Raw genomic sequence first — 23,178 nt, 5'->3', positions numbered from 1 at the left:
CCGAATTTGATCTAAGAGAGTTTAAGTTGTTTTAGTGGATTTGAGAATTTTCTAGGTAGACTAATCCGCTAAATAAATGGTCGACATTTTTTTTTTTTATAAGAGAACGAACATGAGAATAGAAGTTTTTCTTCCCTGAAATATTGGCCCACAACGTAACCCACTTGGAAAAGAACAAAGAAAAAGAAAAACCTAAAACGTGCGCCGGCGATTACTGATCTCCGGAGGCTTTTGGGGTTGAGAAAGATGGAATCACCTGGGATATGGCTGGAAAATGCATTGGTTGATTTGTGTAAGAGAATAGAGACGGGTTTGGATTTGGATAGGGAGATAATCTCTGGCCTAGTCTCTTATTGTGAGCTCGCCCAGCCTCTTGATGCCAAAGAGTATCTCGACGTAATCTCTCTTTCTCTCCTTTTTTATTTGGAAAATTAATAATAGATTCATGTTTTTTACAATAATTTTAATACTATTTTCATCTAAATTCATGTTACTCAACTGGTTGTTTTCTTGCTTGAGTACCATTTTCGACATCGATAACTATAATAATAAATAACCCTATTTATGCGAATCGGTTTTAGCTTTCAATGATTAAATTTGGGTTTGATCGCCACAATTTGGCCGTTTTATCAAGTGTTCAATGTGTAATTCTGTGATTGCCAGGAAAGTTTGCTCCACGATGTATAATCTTATTATAAGTCGGATATATTATCCAGTTTCAGTTATATATAGATCTTTCAGTTAGATACGTTATCAGTCTTACCACTGAAGTTTGAGATTGATATGTTTACTGGTTCTAATGACAAGTTCAACTGAAATCACAAAGGGATTTCATTGAAAAGAAATTGCAAGATCTGTTATCTTTCTTTCATAATACATTTTCATAGTTATATATTGCGGTGTTAGCAAGAATTTATAATTGTATTGAAGTGGCATTTCTTGGGTATAGTTTTCATTTCTGGCAGAACAGACATCCTAGAGGAAAATGAAATGCCTTTCCTGATATTTGGGGACATGGCTTTTGACATAGGGAGGATATACTAGATGCAACTGAAGACCCTTTTGAAGATGAGGCATGTGTTATGTGAATTCCTCTGGACTTGGGATGTGGCACAGTACTTAGTATATGTTTATATATAGGATGAAATGAGTTTTATATTTCTTTTGTTATGAACTCTTAACAGACAGAAGGAAATGCTCTGGTAGTGGTCCTCTGTACCTGTTTGCACTCATCTGGTAGAAGATTCTCTTTTCTTCCAGCATAAATTCAGAGTTCATCATTTTTTGAGTTCATGGTGCTATAAATCCGAAATGGATGGCCATGGCTATATTGATTAGTGAAATGCATTATAGATTAGAAGAGGAAGATGTATGAAGGAAATAGTTTTTTTACTTTTACCAAATGAAAATCTTGTGGTGAATCCATTTTATTGATTTTGAAAATTGGCATTGTCCTTTTTTTTTTTGTTTTTCTTTTTTTGGTGCTGTGCTAGCAGCATGTTTTCTAGTTTTCATTTGGAGGTTTTACGATCATGATTTATCTCTGCTTGCAGAATATCATTGGGCAGGATGCAGGCAAAACTGTGATAGAGGAGTACTTAAAGCGTAGGGGTTACTCAGATGTTGGCAGTAGCAATCCAGGTGTCCAAGCTTCAAAATTTCACGCCTATGTCAAACCATCAACAGATGGTGGTTCGATTGGTGGAACCAAGAAACAAGTTAGATCATCTAAAGATATACCAGTATCTAGTTACTCAGCTCAACCAAGAAAAGTTCCAGGTTCTAGTTATCAGGTAGAACCGAAAAAGACTAGCACTTCAACTCAGCAGGAAAGCAAGGTTTCAACCAGCACAAGTGAGTCGAGTCAAAAGGGCATACAAGGTACTTCTAAGAAAAAGAAAACTGGGAAAGTCATTTCACTTGCTGAGGCTGCTAAGGGATCAATTGTATTCCAACAGGGGAAACCATGTTCATGCCAAGCCCGTCGGCACAATCTGGTGAGCAATTGTTTATCTTGTGGCAAGATAGTTTGTGAGCAAGAAGGGGAGGGGCCTTGCAATTTCTGTGGTTCCCTTGTGCTAAAGGAAGGAAGCACCTATGCTGGTCTGGAAGCAAGTTTAGCTCCTGTATCAGATGCTGAAGCAGAAGCTGAAGCTTTTGCGAAAAGGCTCGTTGACTATGATCGGAATGCTGCAGCTCGTACAACTGTTATTGATGACCAAAGTGATTATTATGAGATTGAGAGCAACAGCTGGCTGTCAAAAGAGGTAACTGAATCTTGTTGAAGTTCATAATCTCATTGTATCAGCATATATACTCAAGTTATTTTGTCTGTGAAACTGTTTTCCATACAGGAAAAGGAGCTTCTAATGAAGAAAAAGGAAGAGATAGAAGAAGCTGAACGTGCTAAGCGAAATAAAGTAACTGTGACTTTCGATTTGGTTGGGCGCAAGGTATCATTTTCTTGTAACCCGGTTCAGTTGTTTTATATCATTCTTGTTGCTGCACAATCTGATTGACTGTAGTATGACCTCCCCTTATTCATTCTTCATCTGTCACATCTCTCATTGTCAATGTCACAATTATATAATTTATCAATTAGGAACGCTATAATGTTTTAGCCTTGTTTCTCTATTGGTATTTTCATTCTCGATATTTGTTTGGCAGGTGTTGGTGAATGAAGATGAACTTTCAGGACTAGAGTTGGGGAACAGAATATTACGGCAAGTTGCAGAAAGTGAGAAAGAAGTGAACCGAATAAAACCAAACCCAACTGTTAAAATACAGCCAATATTTATGGATCCAGGGCCTAGCAAGAAGGGTGGTAAGAGCAAACAGGTGAACAAGGGGCATCCAAATGGCTTGTGCTTGGAAGTCACTGGGAGAGTGCAGCATGATAAAAATGAAATGAAACATCTCATGGTTGAAAGCTAATCTGCAGCAACCTTGTAAAAGTCCATCACTAGACAAATGCTCATAGTAGTCACAGGACTAGATTTTGTTCTTTGCACAAAAATTTCCTACACGCGGAGGATTCTGTTGACTTTGTGTATTAAGGCAGGCAGGGGTAAAGAAGGAATAAAGGGTCAAAAGGGTGAATTTAGTCCAAATCAATTTTTAGGTACAACTCATTTGACTTGAAGGGTCGTATTAACCCATGATCAAATTAGTTTTGAAAGTGTAACATATTTTTGATACTCGAATATTATCATGTTTACATTCTGATACCTGAAATCTATTTTTATACTTGAAAACTATTATATCATGCGTAGCCGCAGAACGCTTTGGCTTGCCGCATTACTTTATAAATTATATGCCAGTGCAGTATATCAATGCATTAATACAAGTTTGAGGGGTTTAACGAGGTTTTTTTTTTTGAGAAGTTTCTATTAGAATTTAATTAATTGTTCATGTTCTATACTTCTATTTCAAGCGATTTTTAGATTTTTTTTGTTAGTGTTGTTTTGCCTTTTTTATTTTTCTCTAATCTTATCACTTAATATAATTATTCTACTAACAAAAAAAAATTAGTAGAATTAAAATTTTAAATTCAATTAATTCTTATCCAAAATTGAGTATGTTCGGATAATTATAAGTAGATGTCTTGTGTTCATGTGGATTTGCAGTTGGATAGCTGTAGTATTTTTCTTTACAAACGCAATCATGTGGTTGTAAAATTTTGTATTTTTTTACTTTGTCAAATTTGGTTTATAACGACCTCAAAAATGGGGATGTGATTGATAGTTGTCGTCTTTATATTCGTTCCAATGATTCTTTTAAGGTCACCTTCATTCGGAGACATGCAAACATGATTGCTCATACTTTAGCTAGAGAATCTCGTCTTACTTCTAGTCCCGTTATTTTTGAGAATTTACCTTGTTTCTTAGCTGATGTAATCAACATTTTTTGCCCGGTTGTGGCCCATTAATACAATATTCTTTCAAAAAAAATAAACGACCTCAAAATAAAAAATTTCAAGAATTAAAGTTGTTTAGTATCATATTTACTATAGAATCATATATTTAATTTTTCAAAATCATCATTTTTTGAGTTTTTTTCTCTCTGAACATTCACTTTCTCTCTCATAAAAAAACAAAACATAAATGACCTCAAACCTAAAAATTTAAAGAATTAAAGTTGTTTAAAAATATGGGTTAGGCTATGCTTACTTTGTTTTTTCCACCATTGGATAGTTATGAACTTTGACAAAGTAAGCTCATCCAATGTAGAAAAAACAAAGTAAAGCTTACTTTGTCAAAAACAAAGTAAGCATAGAAGACACCAATTTAACTCTTGAAAACTTCCGTTTCAAGGTCGTTATCAGTCAAATTCTGACAAAATGAACCAAAATGCAAAATTTTGCAAACCACAATGTTGCGTTTGCAAAAAAATACAACAAGTACCTATCTGCGAATCGGCGAAACCACATAACATCTATATATAATTAACCCTAAATAAAATATATTCGAAATTTATTTTTTCATATGTTATTACTTAATATTATTATTTCATTCGAAAAAATTATTTAAAAAAAAGAAAAGAATAAACTGCGTACAACATTCATGATTTCCAAAAGGTTATCCGCCAGTGTATAATATCGATCCACTAATATTATTTTGAGGGATTTAGTGAGTTTTTTGCCTCTATTTCAAGGAGTTTCTTTCAAAATTGATTGTTCGTGGTCCATATTCCTATTTCGAGAGATTTTAGAGATTTCATTTGTTAGTGCAATTTTAATAAATTGTAAGTAAAAATAGATTTCGGGTATCAAATTGTAAACATGATAAAGTTCGGGTATAAAAAATATATTATATTTTCAGGACTCATTTGATAATTTGACATTTCATACCAATTTTAAGAATTGAATTAATATCCAAAAATTGATTTGCGCTAAATTAATCTTTAATGCTAACTTTAATGGTCAATTTGACTCTTTATTGAGTATAGAAGTCTTAAATTGTTTTCGACATTCACCTTCTTGCTTGCAACAAATATATTTGAAAACCAAATTTGATCCCAAAATTGTATTCTGCAAGCATCAATCATTATCCTCCATAATTGTTATCAGAATCGTGCAACTCGCGATTTAGATCTTACAATTGATTCGATTCAGTTCTATTTTAAAGGCGAATCTAATTATAACAGAATCGGATGCAAATCATAATTGGTGGTGAATCAGTCGAATCGGTTGATTCCAACTCAGGAAATAAGTTAAAAAATCGTGATTATAACTACTACATCAGATTCCAAATTGTTGTTTAGGAAAATTAAAAGTCTAATAAAGGAAGGAAATAGATTATAGTGAAAAAAAGCCAATTAGAAATTTAAAAAATAAAATTAGTTGTAATTAATCTTTAACAAATAAAAAAAAAACATTAACATATATGACTTTCCAATTTCAAATGAGTATGCAAGTCTTATCCCATTTAGAAAATGTCTTTTGCACTTTGCTCTGTCATGATGCTGCAACAAAAGATGATTAGAAGTATATTATTTTTATCACTACAATACTAATGTGATTGAACACTAATCTGGTTGAATCATGTAAGTTTCATTTGTAAATCTGCAATTGGTCAGAAACAAGATCAACGACGTTGTCCGGCTAACTTAGTCTGATGTCTAAGTCACTTTGAGGTTAGACTTGATGATGAATACAAAAGGCTATCAAAGCTAAAACGCAAACTTAATAAAATGAATGAAGCAGTGTACCTTGAGCTGTTCTTTCTCTACTTATATTGTGATCGAATTATAGAACAACAACGTTATGAGTTTAGGAGCGAGACGTGCTACATGTCACATGTTGATAGATGAACATGCGCCATGATATCGGGGCCTTATAGCCCTAAAGCCCACTAGCTCCATGATTTACAGGATCAGACGTGATTGCTATAACAGGTGAATCATTGACTAGAATTTTTGAGACTTTCGAAGCCAATGCCTTCAATACAGAGTCATATTGACTAGTTTTGTTATGGTGACTCCGCGTGTTCTCTTTTTCCAAATGATGGTTCGAGTTTCGTAAATGCAACGACGTGAGTTTTTATTCGTATGATATCAGATATCTCTCCTCAGGTCTAATTTATCGTTCTTTAGGATGAGAAAACATCGACTTCGGAAAGCGTTGCACTTGTTGATTCCTGTTAAGTTGAAGGAGGGGAATTGATCTTGTTAATTTTGAGCTTTTTCAAAAAAATAAGGGACTGATAAGGAGGTTATGCGGGTTCCTGACGGTTGATTTGCCCATCACTTGGTCTGCTCATAAATGCAGCTGTCAGAGCACTTTGCGGTTCGTCTTTGTCTGCCACATGTCGCAGTTTTACGTTCTTTTGAGAGAGAATTTCAAGAGCAATTAATGCTCTTCGATCATTACTTGTTAATAAAGATGATACATGTCGTTTCATTTGCTTCCTGAGCAGTATAAAAGGAGGAAGATGTTAGGCAAGTTTCTTTCACTCTTTATTCATCTGTTTTTCCTTATTATTGTCTTTGAAGGTGTTTGATAAGAAGAAAAAGACTTATCCTCGGACTGAGGACAATCCTTCCATATTGACAACAGAAAGATTGCCATCATTTCTTGATGGTCATATTGATTTGCAGAGGATGGATGTGTGTCTCCTTTATTCAGTCTTGGTCACATGCATCTTAATAAGCATGTAGAATTTGCTCATTCACCATTAGATCTAGGCTTATTAGAATCCTAATGTGGAGATTCAAAGTATCCTGAGGCTTAGATTTAATAAGCCTAGATCTAACGGTGAATGAGCAAATTCACGTGTTCATTAAGGTGCATTTGAAAATTCCTGCTCCCTTATTATTCTTACCTAGTGAACATTGGCCGCCGTGATTTTTTGGATATTTATATCCAACATGTTGAGTTTGATCCCATTTAACAGATGTGATTAGCGACCTAGCCTCCTTTGTACCCCTTCGCTTACCATATCCAGAGTGATGTCATTTCCTTTTAGCTCACTTCATACGACTTGCATGAGATTGGAAGTGAATCTCGGTTGACATTCCTTTTGTGCTATTTGAGATTTTTCTAACAAACAATTTAGTACGCGTAAAAAATTAAAGATAATATTTGTTTTATTTGAAAAAAATAAATTAATAAAAAAATAGGAATTTAAGTGTACTTTTTTGCTTAAATGAAATAAAAATGACGATTTTTTCAAAAATAAAAATAAAAATAACGAACAGTGTCAAATTGTTCTATCAATCAGATTATTATGTAAATCGTATTATTTTTGTCAGAAATTAAAACTGAAACGTAGTCAAATGTTACATTTCTCTAAAATCCCATTTTGCCCTCTATGTCCGCAGCGACGAAAATTGTAACCATACGCTCCGGTCCCTCATGGCATTTGCAGTACCATTTCAAAGACAGAAATCACACCTACACTGGCTACTAGCGGATCGGAATAGAGGAAGAAGATGGGGACACTTGGCCGAGCTATATACTCCGTCGGGTTCTGGATTCGTGAAACCGGGCAGGCACTTGATCGTCTCGGCTGCCGCCTCCAAGGCAATTACTACTTCCGAGAGCAGTGTAAGCTCTTCCTTTATCAAAACCCTAGATTCCACCCAACTCGTTATTGTAACATCTGATTCCACCTATTTTCTGTTAATTTCCTCAATTAAATCATCTTTATGGAATGCCATTGAATAGATACTTGGTTTGAGGAGATCGTTGCCTGGCTTAAATAACTGTGAATTCGGTGGACTGCTCGCCCTTTTTCTATGTCTTCATTTAACTGACATTTCAAACAATTGGTTGATGAGCAATTAAATGCATGTAATATCGAACGAGTTTATTTTCCATTTTGTTGTTTCTTGTCATCTGCCTTTCAGTCTATTCACGTGGCTTTTTTTTTTTTTGGGGTAAACCAATAGTTTTTCCGGGCGTAGTATTTCTTTTGGGCGTACTCATATCACAATGTTTTGATAATGCTTTAGATATCACGAGTTAGCTTCGCATTCTGGATATTGAGACTTCTTATTTACTTTAGACTGCTCAAATTTGCATCCAGTTGTTTGCTAATTCTGCTTCTCTTTTAGTGTCTAGACATCGAACTCTTATGAACGTATTTGATAAAGCTCCTGTGGTTGATAAGGATGCATTTGTTGCCCCTAGTGCTTCTATCACCGGGGATGTTCAAGTGGGCAGAGCATCATCTATTTGGTATGGCTGCGTCTTGAGAGGTAAGATTGTTGAGGATTTTTAAACTTCAGCGATACACTTAGCTCTCTCTCTCTATATATATATGTGTGTGTGTATACCTTTTTTTTTTTAATGTTTTATCCTTTATACTTGGTTTCATGCCAATTTTTTTTTTAAGATTGATTGTTTAGCTTGATTAATGGAATGTCTGATAATTTTCATGTTGTTTGGGGAGAAGATACCATTTTTAAAAAAACCGTGTGCTTGGCATATTGTTATACAATCATGCTTTTATCATAATATGCAGTTTTATTTCACGTTGCTTCTCTTAAATGGTTTATTTGATTAATGTAAGAGTTTCACTTGTTTGTATTTATGGCTTTTCTGAGTTGCTTGGATTATTATTTTGTTATGTTTATGATAGTCCGGTTCAACTGAGATCCATTTGTGCTGTATCTTCGTCTTTGGGTTGGTGTGAGAAATTCATTTCAACATAAAAACACTACAATTTTTTTTTTCTTGTCATTGCAGTTACCTTAATAGTAGTAACAAAGAACAAAGATTAAATACTGCTCGATTAGATTAAGGATATAATCTGTTTCTAGTCAACTAAATCTTGTTTGAATTTGCTTCATCTCCTTCTGATCTTCAGGTATGTACGAGAAGTTCATTTCAACATAAGAATTCTATGCAAATCTTACTTTGGTTTACTCTAGATATAGATGATAGTAATGAAGATGAAATATTGCTATGAATAGAACAAGCAAAATAATTTATTCATAGACAAGTAGTTCTTGATTGAAGTTTTTTTAGCACAGTAAGTTGAGTGGTTAACAAAAAAATGTGTTAAAACCAATATTGAATTAGCCATTTGGGCAATATGTTCTCTCCTGTAACTAACTCCCATTAAGAGCCAAAACATGCATTGCTATAGTGCTTTGATCTACCCTTGTTTCCTCTATACCTTCTCTATCATAATGCCAGTGATAGTTGCTTTCTATTATGATTATTCTTGAGAAAGAACTTCAATAGAAACTAACCTTTACATGTTATCAGAGTTTAACTTCTTATTTCAAGTGTTTAACGCTGGTTATTGTTATTTCTTTTCTTTTTCCTACTTCTGCCTTGTTCAAATATTATTGCGGGTTTGACAAGTTAGTGAAGCAATAAGCATTTAATAGTTACAGAGATGATTCAATTCATATTACTTGGTAGGAGTTGATTTTGAACTTTTCGTGTCGCATTAGGGTGAATGTGCCATTTTGTTTGTTTTGGCGATTTTGTTGGCTATGTTTATAATCATGTAAAATTTTCTTTCTGGATAGGTGATGTGAACAGCATTAGCATTGGCTCTGGAACTAATATACAAGATAACTCGCTTGTGCATGTTGCAAAATCTAATCTAAGTGGGAAGGTGCTACCAACCATAATTGGAGACAATGTCACTGTAGGTGAGCAAAATGGTGGTGGCCATATTTTTCATGTTAAGTATTTTTTTAGGGTTCAATTATAAAGTGGTTTTTATTCGAAGTTTTAATTGGGCAGGACATAGTGCTGTTTTACATGGCTGTACTGTTGAAGATGAAGCTTTTGTTGGAATGGGAGCCACACTTCTTGATGGTGTTCTTGTTGAGAAACATGCCATGGTTGCGGCTGGAGCCCTTGTAAGACAGAACACAAAGATCCCTGCTGGAGAGGTATGTCTGCAAACACGCACTCTCTTGAGGTGGCTATCAACATTATTATGCACGTTGTGCATGCAGACCATGCATTTGAATTCTCAGCACCTAAATTAGAAATACAAAGAAAATTTTATTTAAATGGTATGATAAATAAGTAATTATTCAAGTAATGTCTTTCTTGGCATGGCTCTCATGATTATGGATTACGATGAGCAGTGACTTTTATACATATTAAGTTTAACACTTCAACTTGTCTATAAATATGAAAAAGACAACCAGGTTATAGGTTTTACTTGGCTTCCAAAGCTTGCAACTTTTGTAAGGAATTGCAACATGGCGATATTATTGTTGCATGATCCTGATTCTCACAATCATTCAATTACTTATCCTTGGAATGGATTGCAGGTCATGAAATTGTACATATGTCTGCATTTTCTTATCAAATAGAAATTTTATTATTCTATCTTCACTTTTCTTGATTCTCCCCTTCTTTTTATATATGCTTCATGAGTGAGTAATTTAGGTGCTTCATGGGTGAGTAATTTAGGTGATATGCTTTTTTATGATTTTGGTTAATTGATTGCTTTTTTCTAGTAAAAAAGCAGGAAGAACTACCATATAGTTTCTCCTTGATTACATTTTTCCTTTTTGTAAACGTTTTCTGGGATATGTTCTCTGCTGCTGGAATTTTTCCTTGGTTGGCATGATTAAAATATTTTCAGGCATAATTCATAAAATACATGCTAATGTAATTGTAACATATGCAGGTCTGGGGAGGCAATCCAGCAAAGTTTCTGAGAAAGCTAACCGGAGAAGAGATGGCCTTTATTTCTCAGTCAGCTGCCAACTATTCTAATCTTGCAGAGGTTCATGCTGCTGAGAATGCTAAACCTTTTGATGAGATTGAGTTTGAGAAGATGCTTCGCAAGAAATTTGCTCGTCGTGATGAAGAGTATGACTCAATGCTGGGTGTTGTTCGTAAAACTCCACCTGAACTTGTTCTTCCAGATACCGTCTTACCACAAAAGGCTCAAGAGGCAAGACTTTGAGTTTTTTTGTCAAGGTACTGTCTCTTCAAATTAAAATCTTGGTATTTGACTTTCCGTGCAAAAACATGAATGGATATTTCTTTCTTAATAATAGAAGACTTGTATAGGGAAAGAATTAGGGCTTCTTTTTAGCTTTTGGATCTGCTCAACTTGATGTTGTTCAGACTCTATTTTCTTCCACGAGAAAAGTTAAACCCATAAAGCATGATGTATTTTCATGTTCTTTTGACCATTATCCGCAATATATTTGATCTTTTAAGTTGTTTGGTAACCAATACCCCTGATATCAAGGCAGTTGAAGTTAATGGTTTGTGTATGATAGGGCCATTATGCTTGTTTAAGTATGTAGAAAGGCAAAATATGCAAGTTAAGTTGATGATAGGATTTCTGAAGAGGCTGTATTAGTTTATTATTCATACATGATTCAACATAACTACCTAATGCATGAATAGCTAATCTCAATCCTTGGGTTGGGGTATTATATTTAGGATATAGTTGATGTAAAGAGTACTAATGCATGGGTAGATATTTAGAGTGAAATTTGAATAATACTTTGCTAAATCCATCAACCAAGAACCAGAAAGTTGAATCATGAAGACATTACTAAAATCGATATTGATATCTGAGAAGGAAATGAGTTCAATCGGTTGATTCAGATTAGTTGAATCGGATGACGTCATCATATATATATATATATATAAAAATCTTTTGATATTATTCGTATTTTATCGTTGCTGTTATTACTATCATTTATTTCATTATTTACCTTATCATATTATGATAGTTGCTAGTATTAATTTTTTAAGGAAAAATAATTAGATGTCTAATAATTATTTATATGGTTAATTTACCTTATAATATTATGATAGTTGTTAGTATTGATTTTTTAAGGAAAAATAATTAGATGTCTAATAATTATTTATATGGTTAATTTTGTATGAAATAGATATTATGAGTGCTATTTAAGAAAGTTGTTAAAATTTAGTGCAATTATATATACAGTATATCTATATATATATATATATATATATATATATATATATATATATTAAAATGATAAATTAAGATTAAAATAAATAGAAAAGTGGAGAAAGAGAAAGAGGCGTAGTTGGAATTAAAATTTGTTTGCATTCATAAAAAGGAAATAATTATTACTTGATAATAGTGTTATATATATATATATATATATATATTTTTTTTTTTTTTTTTTTTTTTTTTTTGAGAAAAATGCTTGTAATTTCATTAGATAATAGTGTTATAATTAGTTGTTTATTAATGGGTTCCTTACATGGAACTCACTAACAATATCAAATATTAGATAAGATTCATACTGACAAAACTAATTTCAATAATGTCAAAAACGGTTAAATTATCACTCAAACAACACAACCTTACATTATAAGATGTTCATTCGTATTTTCTTCTTAAAAAAATTAGAAAATTGTACAAATAAGGTAAAAAATCATTGGATAAAAGCAAATCATATATCAATTTTTACACAATTTTTTAAAAATAAAAAAATATATTTTTTTCTTTCATTCAACCACTCATCTGTTTGTTTATGGCTACTGAAAATTTCATATACAAAATAATTTTTCCATCAAAATACATGAATTTCTTAAATTTCTTGAAGATATATGAAATTTTAGAATGTCTTAATTTTAATTGTATAGAATTTTAAAATCACATCTTGGGTTTTGAAGTGAAAAATCACCCAACAGAAAAAAAAAAAAAAACAAAAAAAAGATAAGGAAGATGATCCCTCTGTAAAAAAAAAGATGATTAGTCTCTAGGAATTAGGGATTAATTAATAATTCAACTAAGAGCATCTCCAATGGGGTATATTGGGAGAGTATGATATAAAACCAAAAGCATCAATCAGTTGATCTATATGAACTGATTGATGGCTCAACTTTTGGCAGCAAAAGTTGAGCACTAGTTTAATTATTATTTTAAAAAAAATAGTAAATGATGTTATCGTTGGAGAGTTAGAGAAACGGGAACATGAATTAATATTTGTATCGTTGGAGAGCCTTCTCCAACGGTACAAATTGATTTATTTTTTTTAAATTAATTATATATATATTAATGACAATTTAATTATGATCCATTGAATTATAAATTTTTTTCTATATATATCCATAAATTGTATTAAAAAAATTACATTCATTTTCTTCTAAAATCCTACCTATCAATTATGGAAAAAAATTTTAATTCTTCACCATCTCCCAATTCAACTCTAAAAAATATTCGAAATGAAAATTATGAATATCCATTTTTCTCTCAAAATATCAACAATTTTCATAATCCCCCAAATTTTTCAAATTTTATGAACTACAACCCACAACCAAATTTTGGAAATCAAATGTAGAGACAGATTTTCAAGTTGATGACCGTGAAATACGTCCTATCAGACAAAAGGCTGCAAAGGCAAAGGCGAAGAGAAAGGAGAAGACGGATAATGAATCAAAACATGCTATGTTTATGACTAGAGTGATTGAGTTAAAGGAAGAAAGGATGCGCAAATTGGACGATTTTAAAGCACAATATGATATATTTAAGGATCACCAAGTATTGACTGCAGATACCAGCCATATGAACGAAGAGCAACTCGAGAATCATCGATTTTTATGTGCCGCAATCAAAAACCGATATAAGGAGTACTAATTTTTATTTTAATGTCATTTTTATTTTTAATGCAATTTCTATTTTAGTGTAATTTTTATTTTTAATGTCATTTTTATTTTTAATGCAATTTCTATTTTATTGTAATTTTTATTTTTATTGTCATTTTTATTTTTAATGCAATTTCTATTTTAATGTAATTTTTATTTTAATGTTATTTTTATTTTTAATGCAATTTTTATTAAAAATACCAAACTTTTAATTAGTCGTTAGAAAACTAGCCGTTAGAAAACTAGCCATTAAAATAAAAATAAATTAATTGGGTAGTTAAATTAATGGTAGAAAATAATAATAAAAAATGTGATTTAATAGTGGGTCCATATGATTGAGTGGTTTAAGTGTTTAACCATTGGAGAAAGATAGTATGATGGAATAAAGTTTATTGGGTGTGGTCCTACATTGATGATGTGTCATAGATATTGAGTGTTTAGTAGTATGATCCATTGTGGATGCTCTAAATAAAAACAGTTATTAAAAAATAGGTTAACCGATTTGTACTAGTGTATGACAAAAGAATAAAAAAAATTGGGGTTTTGATATTCTTATTAATAGAAAATAAGAAACTGATAAAAGCTGTCAGGTCTGTGTCGAAAATTATTCGATATAGATTTTGAAGTATTAATTAATTACTATTTTAAATATACTATTGCATTTAATTTAATGTTCTTTTAGTGTCAATTAAAAGTGTTGAGTATGTTTTTATAAAAAGCTATAAATTGAAGGACTAAAATCAACATTTCACATACATGTACTACGAATTTGAAATTAATTATTATTATTATTATTATTATTATTATGTGGTATGTCATATTATGATACATGTGATACTTAAAAAAAATTAATAATAAACTACTTAGGTGTCATCATTTTAAGTCATTAAAAGCCATATGTTTACCTTTCCATAGTTTGAAATCCATGTGTCAATACTCTATTTTTTTGTACAACTAATATAAAAAAGAATAGGAAAAATCGCCGCTGCTGCTCTGCCCTAGAACCGCCGCTAGTGATTCGACTTCAATGGCTGTTTTCTCAGCCAGGCCACCAGATATCAATGAGGAAGCCAGCGCAATGGAGGAGGAAGGCGTCACCACTTATCGGGATTCACCAATCGGAAAAAACACGACTGAGCCAAACCATATTTACAAAGACCTAGTTGCAGAAGGTTCTGTTTCTGTATCCCTGGCTAACCCGCTCAAACCCAGTTTCACCATCACTGAGGCAGCACTAGATGAATGGGCAACTCCGTGGAAAGATGCACTCATCATCAAAATCCTTGGAAGGAACTTGGGGTACATCGCACTACAGAAGAGAGCCATGGAGCTCTGGAAACCGAACGGGGACGTCGACCTAATGGACATAGGGTATGGTTTTCATCTGGTTCAATTCAAAGATCTAAGTGATAGGGAAAGAGTAATCAGGGATGGTCCATGGATAGTGCAGGGGCACTACTTATCAGTCAGAACATGGACACCAGAATTTAGAGCAGACACATCCACAATAGCTTCTACAATGGTATGGGCTCGTTTTCCGGATTTACCTGTTCAACTTTACAATGCGGACTTTGTGATGGTCGTAGCAAATTCTTTTGGCAAAGCCGTTAAAGTCGATAAGAATACGATAAAAGCGACCAGGGGACGTTTTGCTCGTGTTTGTGTGGAGATAGACCTCTCGAAACCGCTAGTGGCTGAATTTGAGGTGAATGGCTGCAGCTATCGGATTGAGTATGAAGGACTACACATAGCTTGCACGGGATGTGGGCGATATGGACATTCGAGGACTGCTTGCATTTTCCCAAAGATTACAACCAATGGTATACCACAGGAACACACAGAGACGATCAATACCACAACGACTACAGGAATGGTTCAAAGAAACGAAATTAATGAAGCAATGCCACAAAAGGAAAACACTGGAGACCCCGAAGCTGAATATGGACCCTGGACGATGGTTCCTAAAAGACGATACAACAGTAGACAAAAAAAACCCGGAGGCTGAGACTGCTGCAGCCGCCCCTCCTCCCGCGCCAACAACCATGCCAAGACTGACACGGAACATCAATAACCAGCACAGCTATAATGGGAAAGGAAAAGAAGTAGCAAACATGGGAAACAGAAACCAATCGCACCCGAGTAATTCCAGCAGTGGGGGAAGCCGAGCAAATAACACAAAAGGAGCATCAGTTTCTCGAGCACTAAGAGACATTACAAACCACAATCCTTTCAGTGAACTTCGTATTGATGCTCAGGAACCCATGGAGGCCCTTGATGCAGATATAACAGTAATGAACAGATCCAAGAGAAGTAGAGCAGGCACGCCGCATGAGAATGTGCAATTGCCCACCTTTACTGCTGATAGAAACATGGTGTTTGGAGCTACGATGGAGAACAATGCTAATGGGGTTTTAGGAGGGAAAAAGCCGCCTTCTTCTTAGAGTTTCACCTTGCTGGGCCTGGTATGTACTTACTCCAACTTAGTACTTATGAAGGTTATCACTTGGAATTGCTTTGGTGCAGGCGGCACTGAGTTTTTGAGGACTACCCGACAGCTCTTAAAAATATATGACCCAGATATCTTTGTTCTTCTGGAACCCCGTCAGCAGGGAGATAGAGCACGGGCCTTATGTCACAAGTTCAAGTTCACTGATGTTGAGATTGTGGAAGCAGAGGGCTACAGTGGAGGAATATGGGTTTTCTGGCAGAGAGATCGACTCCATTTGACTACACTTGTTACTAATCAACAATTTATTCACACGGAAATCTGCTATACAGGAGCTAATAATCAGAGTAACAGATTTGAGGCTACGTTTGTTTATGTCCGGCCACAGATGGCTTTTAAACAGCAATTTATGCAAGACATCTTAAGACTGCAGGAGGAAATTAGAGCCCCGTGGGTTGCTATCGGCGATTACAACTGCATCCGAACAGCCGATGAGAAGCAAGGGGGGTCAAACCGAATCCTAGATCGTACTTCGCTTTTTGCAAATTGGATCAATCAAGTTGGCCTGATTGATCTTGGCTTCTCTGGGCCAAAATTCACTTGGTACAAAGTGTTGAAACACCTTTCCACATGATTTTGATTTGACAAAATTATTTAAGTAATGATAAAAATATTCTAACACATTAAATTTAAATGCTTTGATTTATTACACTAATGTGTTTGTTCAATGTTGAGTTTAATTGTTTACAAGACATTAAGATTAAAAAGCCCAAAGACCCTTCAAGTGGAAGTCAAGCCCAAATCAACACATCAAGACCATTCGGCCCAAGAGTTCAAAACGAAGCCGTATCAAGCAAAACGACGACTCAGCAAAAGAAGGATCGAGAAGCCTTCGAAGCAAAAGCTTCAAGTGGAAGCTGCTGAGTTGGACGACAATGCAGTCTGGATAGCGGCAGACAATGTTCAACTTCTAGACAAAGTATTTCTACTTTGGGAAAAGTTCAGAAGGCGCAGGAAGCTGTCTCGTGGACTTTTCCTTAAATGTCGAAACATTCTGCTGTGGACTGACGAAGACAGAAGATGCAAGAATCCTATTGGCCAACAACGCTGAGCACGCCCAGAGTGACAACGACAGGAAGCCGTTTCCCTCCAACGGTTATTTCGAAATTCGAAATGACCAAGTGCCTCATGTGTCACTATATAAAGGCCATCCATTTGCTTCAATCGATGCAGATCTTCAATTAGTCGAAACGCTGACCAAATTCATACTTGAAGTTTCTGTGAGAAAAGCAAAGCAAATAATACCTTACACCAATTTCCATATTATTGTGTAAAAGTCTAGAGTGATTTTCAATCATCTAAAGTGTCTTAGCAATTGTTGTTTAGGACAAACACTTTATCATTTCTAGAAGAATAGAAAGGAGAGGCTGAGTACTCGGTTATAGTACTCAGCGGTAGATATAGGAGTGAGTAGAGGTATAGAGGAAGGTACTCTTGTTATACTCAGCTTCTATCTGTAAAAGGTTTCGTGCTCTACCTTTAAAGAGCTCAGTAGAGAATTCAAAAAGCTCGGAACGAGTTCCGGGGGACTGGACATAGGCGGAGAGGCCGAACCAGGATAAGTCTGCTGAGTAATATCTTTCTAACCCTTAAACTCCTTTAATATATATTGCTTGCTATAAAACTGACTAAGTAAAGAACTCACTCTGAGTTAAGTCTACTAAGAAGCTGAGTTCAGGAATAGACTCTAAGTGTTATTTCCTGACTCAAGTAAAGAAGCAGACTTAGTCACAAGTTGACTAAGCTTGTGTCTTGAATCTACTTAGTGACGCTGTGTAAACCTTTTCATAAGAATAGAAGTCAGCCTTAACAGACGAAATTTTAAATAGTTCCTATCCCCCCCCCCTTGGAACTAACTTGTCACGTTATAAGGGACCAACAAGTGGTATCAGAGCCTGAAAGCTCACTGTGCAAGGTTTAACTACCTTGAGCTGATCCCCACTATGGCTGAGAATAGCACTCGGTTTCTCCCAGGAAATCTGACAACTCAGATTTTACCTGAGGGTCTGTCCATAACTCGGCCTCCTCTATTCTTCGGGTGCAACTATACCTTTTGGAAGAATAGAATAAAGAATTTCATTCAGGCAACAAATATGAGTGCATGGCTATCTATAGTCCAAGGCCCATTTGTTCCTGTTGAAACTATTGATGGCCAAACGGTTGTCAAAGCTGAGACTAAATGGACAGAGGATGATCTCAAGAAGCTACAAAATCATGCTTCGGCTATAAACATGCTTCACTGTGCTTTAGATGCTGCAGAATACAACAAGATTTCAGGTTGTGAGTCAGCGCAGGAGATTTGGAAGAAGTTGGAGGTCACCTATGAAGGAACCAACAAGGTGAAGGAATCCAAAGTCAACCAGCACATGAGGTTGTACGAGCTGTTTGAAATGAATGATGATAAAGGAATCTCTGACATGAATGCAAGGTTCACAAACATAATCAACAAGCTCAAGAGACTTGGAAAGATCTTCACTGAGAAAGAGCAAGTCAAGAAGATTCTTAGGAGTCTTCCTAAAAGCTGGCAAGCAAAGAAAACTGCTGTTGAGGAAGCTCAAGACTTAACCACCTACAAGTATGATGAACTCATTGGCTCGCTGCTGACCCACGAGATATCAATGAAGAACTTTGAGGTGAAGGAAAAGTCTGAAGACAAGAAGCAAAAGTCTCTTATCATGAAAGCTGACTCCACTGATGGGAGCTCAACAGACGATGAAGAAATGTCTATGTTCACTAGAAAGATGAAAAGGCTGTTCAGAAAGAATGACAAATATTCTAAGAAGCCTTACAAGAAGTTTGATAAGTACAAAGCCGAGTCCAGCGACAGCAAGTACAAGAAGGATAGCTCAAAGCCCATTACATGCTTTGAATGTCATCAAACTGGCCATATCAAGTCAAGCTGTCCCACGCTGAGGAAAGAAAGAAAGAACAGCAAGAAGGCAATGGTGGCAACTTGGAGCGACAGTGATGAGTCTTCATCATCAGAAGCTGATGCCACTGAGTCAGCAAAGATTTGTTTCATGGCTGACGAACTTGCTGAGCCATGTGTTTCTGAGCATGCTGACCCCTCCATTGCATCTGACGATGAGGAACACTCAACTGAGGTATTATCACTACCCTTGCTCAGAAATGAAATGGTTAATGCCCTGAGTGACCTCTACACACTTGTCAAAAAGTGTAATAAAAAGGTTAGAGCACTCAGCAGGCGATGTGACGAGGTTGAGGAGGTCAAACTGAGTGACCTTCGATATCTTCTCCAGGACAACTCAACTTTGCATAGTAATATGGAAATTATGCAAAAGTTTGTCTATAAGGTCCAATCAGATTCTAAGAAACTAAGAAAGGATGTCACATCAATTCAGAACCAACTTAAGGTTCCGAATAAAAGAAATATTCCTCTGAACACTGAGTACCGAAGTACTAGTCAGCAGAGATGGAATCCTCAGCGGAATGTCCAGTGTGACTTCTGTGGGAAGAACGGACACACCACAAAGGTGTGCTGGCACACTCAGCACTGGGGTGCTGACCAGTCAGTGAGACATACTAAACGGGAGGTCAGCTGTGACTTCTATGGAAAGAATGGACACACTGTCCAAGTATGTCGTTATAAAATGAAATATGATGCTTTACCTGTTGAACCTAACAAGCAAGGACCTAAAAAGAATTGGGTACCTAAAAGCAACTAGCTATATTGCAGGTAAGCCTGAGGTGTGCTGAGAAGTCAAAGATGTGGTACATTGACAGCGTATGCTCGAGGCATATGACTGGTGATGAAACTCAGTTCATCACGTTTGTGCGTAAACGAGGAGGAAGTGTAAGTTTTGGAGACAACAAAAAGGGTAAGATAGTAGGGTCAGGAACCATTGGTGGTAATCCTACTATTGAGTCAGTCTCCCTAGTCAGCGGACTCAAATATAACTTACTCATCGTAGCTCAGCTATGTGACAATGGGAGAAAAGTTATATTTGATGACACTGGATGTAAAATATTTGAGGGTAAAACAAATGAGTTAATTTTAACTGCCCCTCGTATTGATAATGTCTTTATGTTGAACTTAGAAAAGAAGTTTTCAAAAACTGTATGCTTAGTGTCAAAGGAAGAAAATTCCTGGCTATGGAACAGGAGACTTGGTCATGTAAGCATGGACCTCCTGGCCAAATTAGCAAGAAAGCAATTGGTTGAGGGACTGCCAGAATTTAAGTTTGAAAAAGATCAATTATGTCACGCTTGCCAAGCTGGAAAACAAACCAAACAACCTTTTCATAGTAAAAACATTGTCTCAACTAAGCGTCCATTAGAGTTGCTACACTTGGATCTCTTCGGTCCAGTCCAGCCGCTGAGCTTGGGTGGAAGAAGATTCTCCTTGGTCATTGTAGATGACTTTTCTCGATACACTTGGATCATCTTGCTGAGTAGCAAGGATGAAACCTTTGAGACGTTTTCAAATTTGGTAAGAAAACTTGAAAATGATAAAGACCTTAAGTTAGCTCACATCCGAAGTGATAATGGTGGAGAATTCAAGAGCCAACAGTTTGTTGAATTCTGTGAAACCAACGGCATTGACCATAATTTTTCTGCTCCTAGAACGCCTCAACAAAATGGGGTTGTTGAAAGGAAAAACAGAACCTTGGTTGAAATAGCCAGGACAATGCTGAGTGAGCATAGGCTTCCAAAGTACTTTTGGGGAGAAGCTGTTAACACGGCGTGCTACATTCTTAATAGGGCTCTAGTTAGACCTATACTAAAGAAGACCCCCTACGAACTTTGGAAAGGACGAAAGCCCAACATTGGATACCTTCGTGCCTTTGGTTCTAAATGCTTTATCTTGAATACTAAGGACAGCCTAGCTAAGTTTGACTCTAAAGCTGATGAAGCTATCTTTTTGGGCTACTCAACAAACAGCAAAGCATACAGAGTTTTCAATAAACGAACTCAGGTCTTAGAAGAGTCAGTACACGTTGAGTTTGATGAAACTAACCCTGCAGGAAGAGACATGCAGCTGACTGAGGATGATCCACACTCAGCTCCCGCTGACCAAGAAACAGTCGCTGAGTCATTGCCTCAAGGGCTGACCAAAGGTAAAAGTGAAACTCAAATTACTTTCACTGACCAATATACACCTGCAGAGATTGTTGAAACACAACCAGCACAAGACATCAATCTACCAAAAGAGATTCGAATACCAAGAGGCCACTCAGAGAGTGCCATTCTTGATGCCGCTGAGAACACCCTGATGACGAGGAATCAACTCAGGAGATACCTCAGTAACGTAGCATTCGTCTCAATCCAGGAACCAAAGAATTTCGCTGAAGCTGAGTATGATGAATTCTGGATGAATGCAATGCAAGAGGAACTTGATCAGTTCAGAAGAAATGAAGTATGGGATCTAGTGCCAAAACCAAGAAGCCAGAAGACCATAGGAACAAGATGGGTCTTCCGCAACAAGCTGGATGAACAAGGGAACGTGGTTAGAAACAAAGTAAGACTTGTAGCTCAGGGCTACAGTCAGCAAGAAGGTATTGACTACGGTGAGACCTTTGCCCCAGTGGCAAGGCTAGAGGCTATTAGAATTTATGTGCATATGCAAGCTATATGAACTTTAAACTGTTTCAAATGGATGTTAAGAGTGCATTCCTTAATGGAGTTATAAATGAGGAAGTTTATGTTAATCAGCCTCCAGTGGTTTGAGGATCCTAAATTCCCAAACCACGTTTATAAGCTCAAAAGGGCTCTGTATGGTCTCAAGCAAGCACCACGTGCTTGGTATGAGAGGCTGACCAGTTTCCTGCTGACTAGAAATTATGTCAGAGGAAAAGCTGATACAACCTTATTCATTAAGAGAAAGGGTAAAGATACCCTGCTAGCTCAAATATATGTTGATGACATTATTTTTGGTGCCACTAACGAGTCAATGTGCAACGAATTTAGTAAGCAGATGCAGACTGAGTTTGAAATGTCAATGATGGGAGAACTCAATTTCTTCCTTGGACTTCAAATCAAACAAGGGAAAAATGGTATCTTCATCAGTCAAACTAAGTATGCTAAGGAGATATTGAAGAAGTATGAACTTGAGAGTTGTAAGTCAATATCTACCCCAATGGGCACTGACACTGTCCTCTGCGCTGATGAGAATGGTAAGTCAGTAGACAGCAGATTGTACCGAGGTATGATTGGTTCTCTACTTTACTTAACTGCTAGTAGGCCGGACATTCAGTTTTCGGTATGTTATTGTGCTAGATATCAATCTAACCCTAAGGAATCTCATTACATAGCTGTAAAAAGAATCCTTAGATATTTGCAAGGCTCAGTAAATGCAGGTTTGTGGTATCCCAATACTCATGATTTCATACTCATTGGATACACTGACGCTGACTACGGACGAGACAAGCTTGAACGAAAAAGCACCTAAGGAGGATGCCACTTCCTTGGGAGCTGTCTTGTGTCCTGGTTCAGCAAGAAGCAGGCATCAGTAGCCCTGGCAACCACTGAAGCTGAGTACGTTGCTACTGGAAGTTGTGTTGCTCAAGTCCTATGGATTAAGCAACATCTTGAAGATTATGGCGTTCAGACCAAAACAATTAAAGTCAAACGTGACAACAAAAGTGCCATTGACTTATCAAAGAACCCAATCCAGCACAGCAGGATGAAGCATGTCAGCATAAGACATCACTTCATCAGAGATCACGTACTCAAGGGAGAGATCAAGCTGACCTATGTCCCAACGGATGAGCAGCTTGCTGATATCTTCACAAAGCCACTGGCTCATGAGCAATTCAACATACTTAGAGAAGCCATTGGTATGTTTAATCCTCTTCAATAAATTCCAAGTATAGTATGCATGCTGAGTGAATTACCATGCTGAATGATTTATGATATCGCTTGCTGAGTAGATATATATATGCTGAGTATTTATCTTAAGCTAAGCTACTAAACATAAGAACTGCTTCCTTGCATAACACTGACTACTCAGAATCTTAAACGCTTGAAATTCTTAACACCGAGTAAGGATCCGTTGCAAAATTTAATGCAAGCATGCGAGTTAAATAGCCACCTAGGATGACGTATGCGCTATAATTAGAAAACACATGCGCTGTATGTGTCATAAATG

At 35.9% G+C, this 23,178-nt stretch overlaps 2 protein-coding genes across 2 annotated transcripts; both read left to right on the top strand.

Moving 5' to 3' along the window:
* The first annotated feature begins 104 nt into the window (after positions 1 to 104).
* Positions 105 to 3,260, top strand: LOC136232203 (uncharacterized). The gene is made up of 4 exons (XM_066021249.1): positions 105 to 396; positions 1,554 to 2,267; positions 2,355 to 2,453; positions 2,668 to 3,260. Exons 1-4 carry the CDS (start codon positions 247 to 249, stop codon positions 2,932 to 2,934), a joined length of 1,230 nt encoding a protein of 409 aa, XP_065877321.1. The 5' UTR covers positions 105 to 246; the 3' UTR covers positions 2,935 to 3,260.
* A 4,051-nt stretch (positions 3,261 to 7,311) lies between these two features.
* On the top strand, positions 7,312 to 11,160 carry LOC136232222 (gamma carbonic anhydrase 1, mitochondrial-like). Its single transcript, XM_066021265.1, has 5 exons — positions 7,312 to 7,546; positions 8,056 to 8,199; positions 9,484 to 9,609; positions 9,704 to 9,855; positions 10,608 to 11,160. The coding sequence occupies exons 1-5, from the start codon at positions 7,432 to 7,434 to the stop codon at positions 10,887 to 10,889; spliced, it is 819 nt and encodes a 272-aa protein (XP_065877337.1). The 5' UTR covers positions 7,312 to 7,431; the 3' UTR covers positions 10,890 to 11,160.
* The last annotated feature ends 12,018 nt before the right edge of the window (positions 11,161 to 23,178 follow it).

Source organism: Euphorbia lathyris, chromosome 1, assembly GCF_963576675.1.
Source record: "Euphorbia lathyris chromosome 1, ddEupLath1.1, whole genome shotgun sequence".
Lineage (NCBI taxonomy): Eukaryota > Viridiplantae > Streptophyta > Magnoliopsida > Malpighiales > Euphorbiaceae > Euphorbia > Euphorbia lathyris.
Note: the sequence above shows the minus strand (reverse complement) of the source record. Positions and strands in the feature narration are given on the sequence as shown.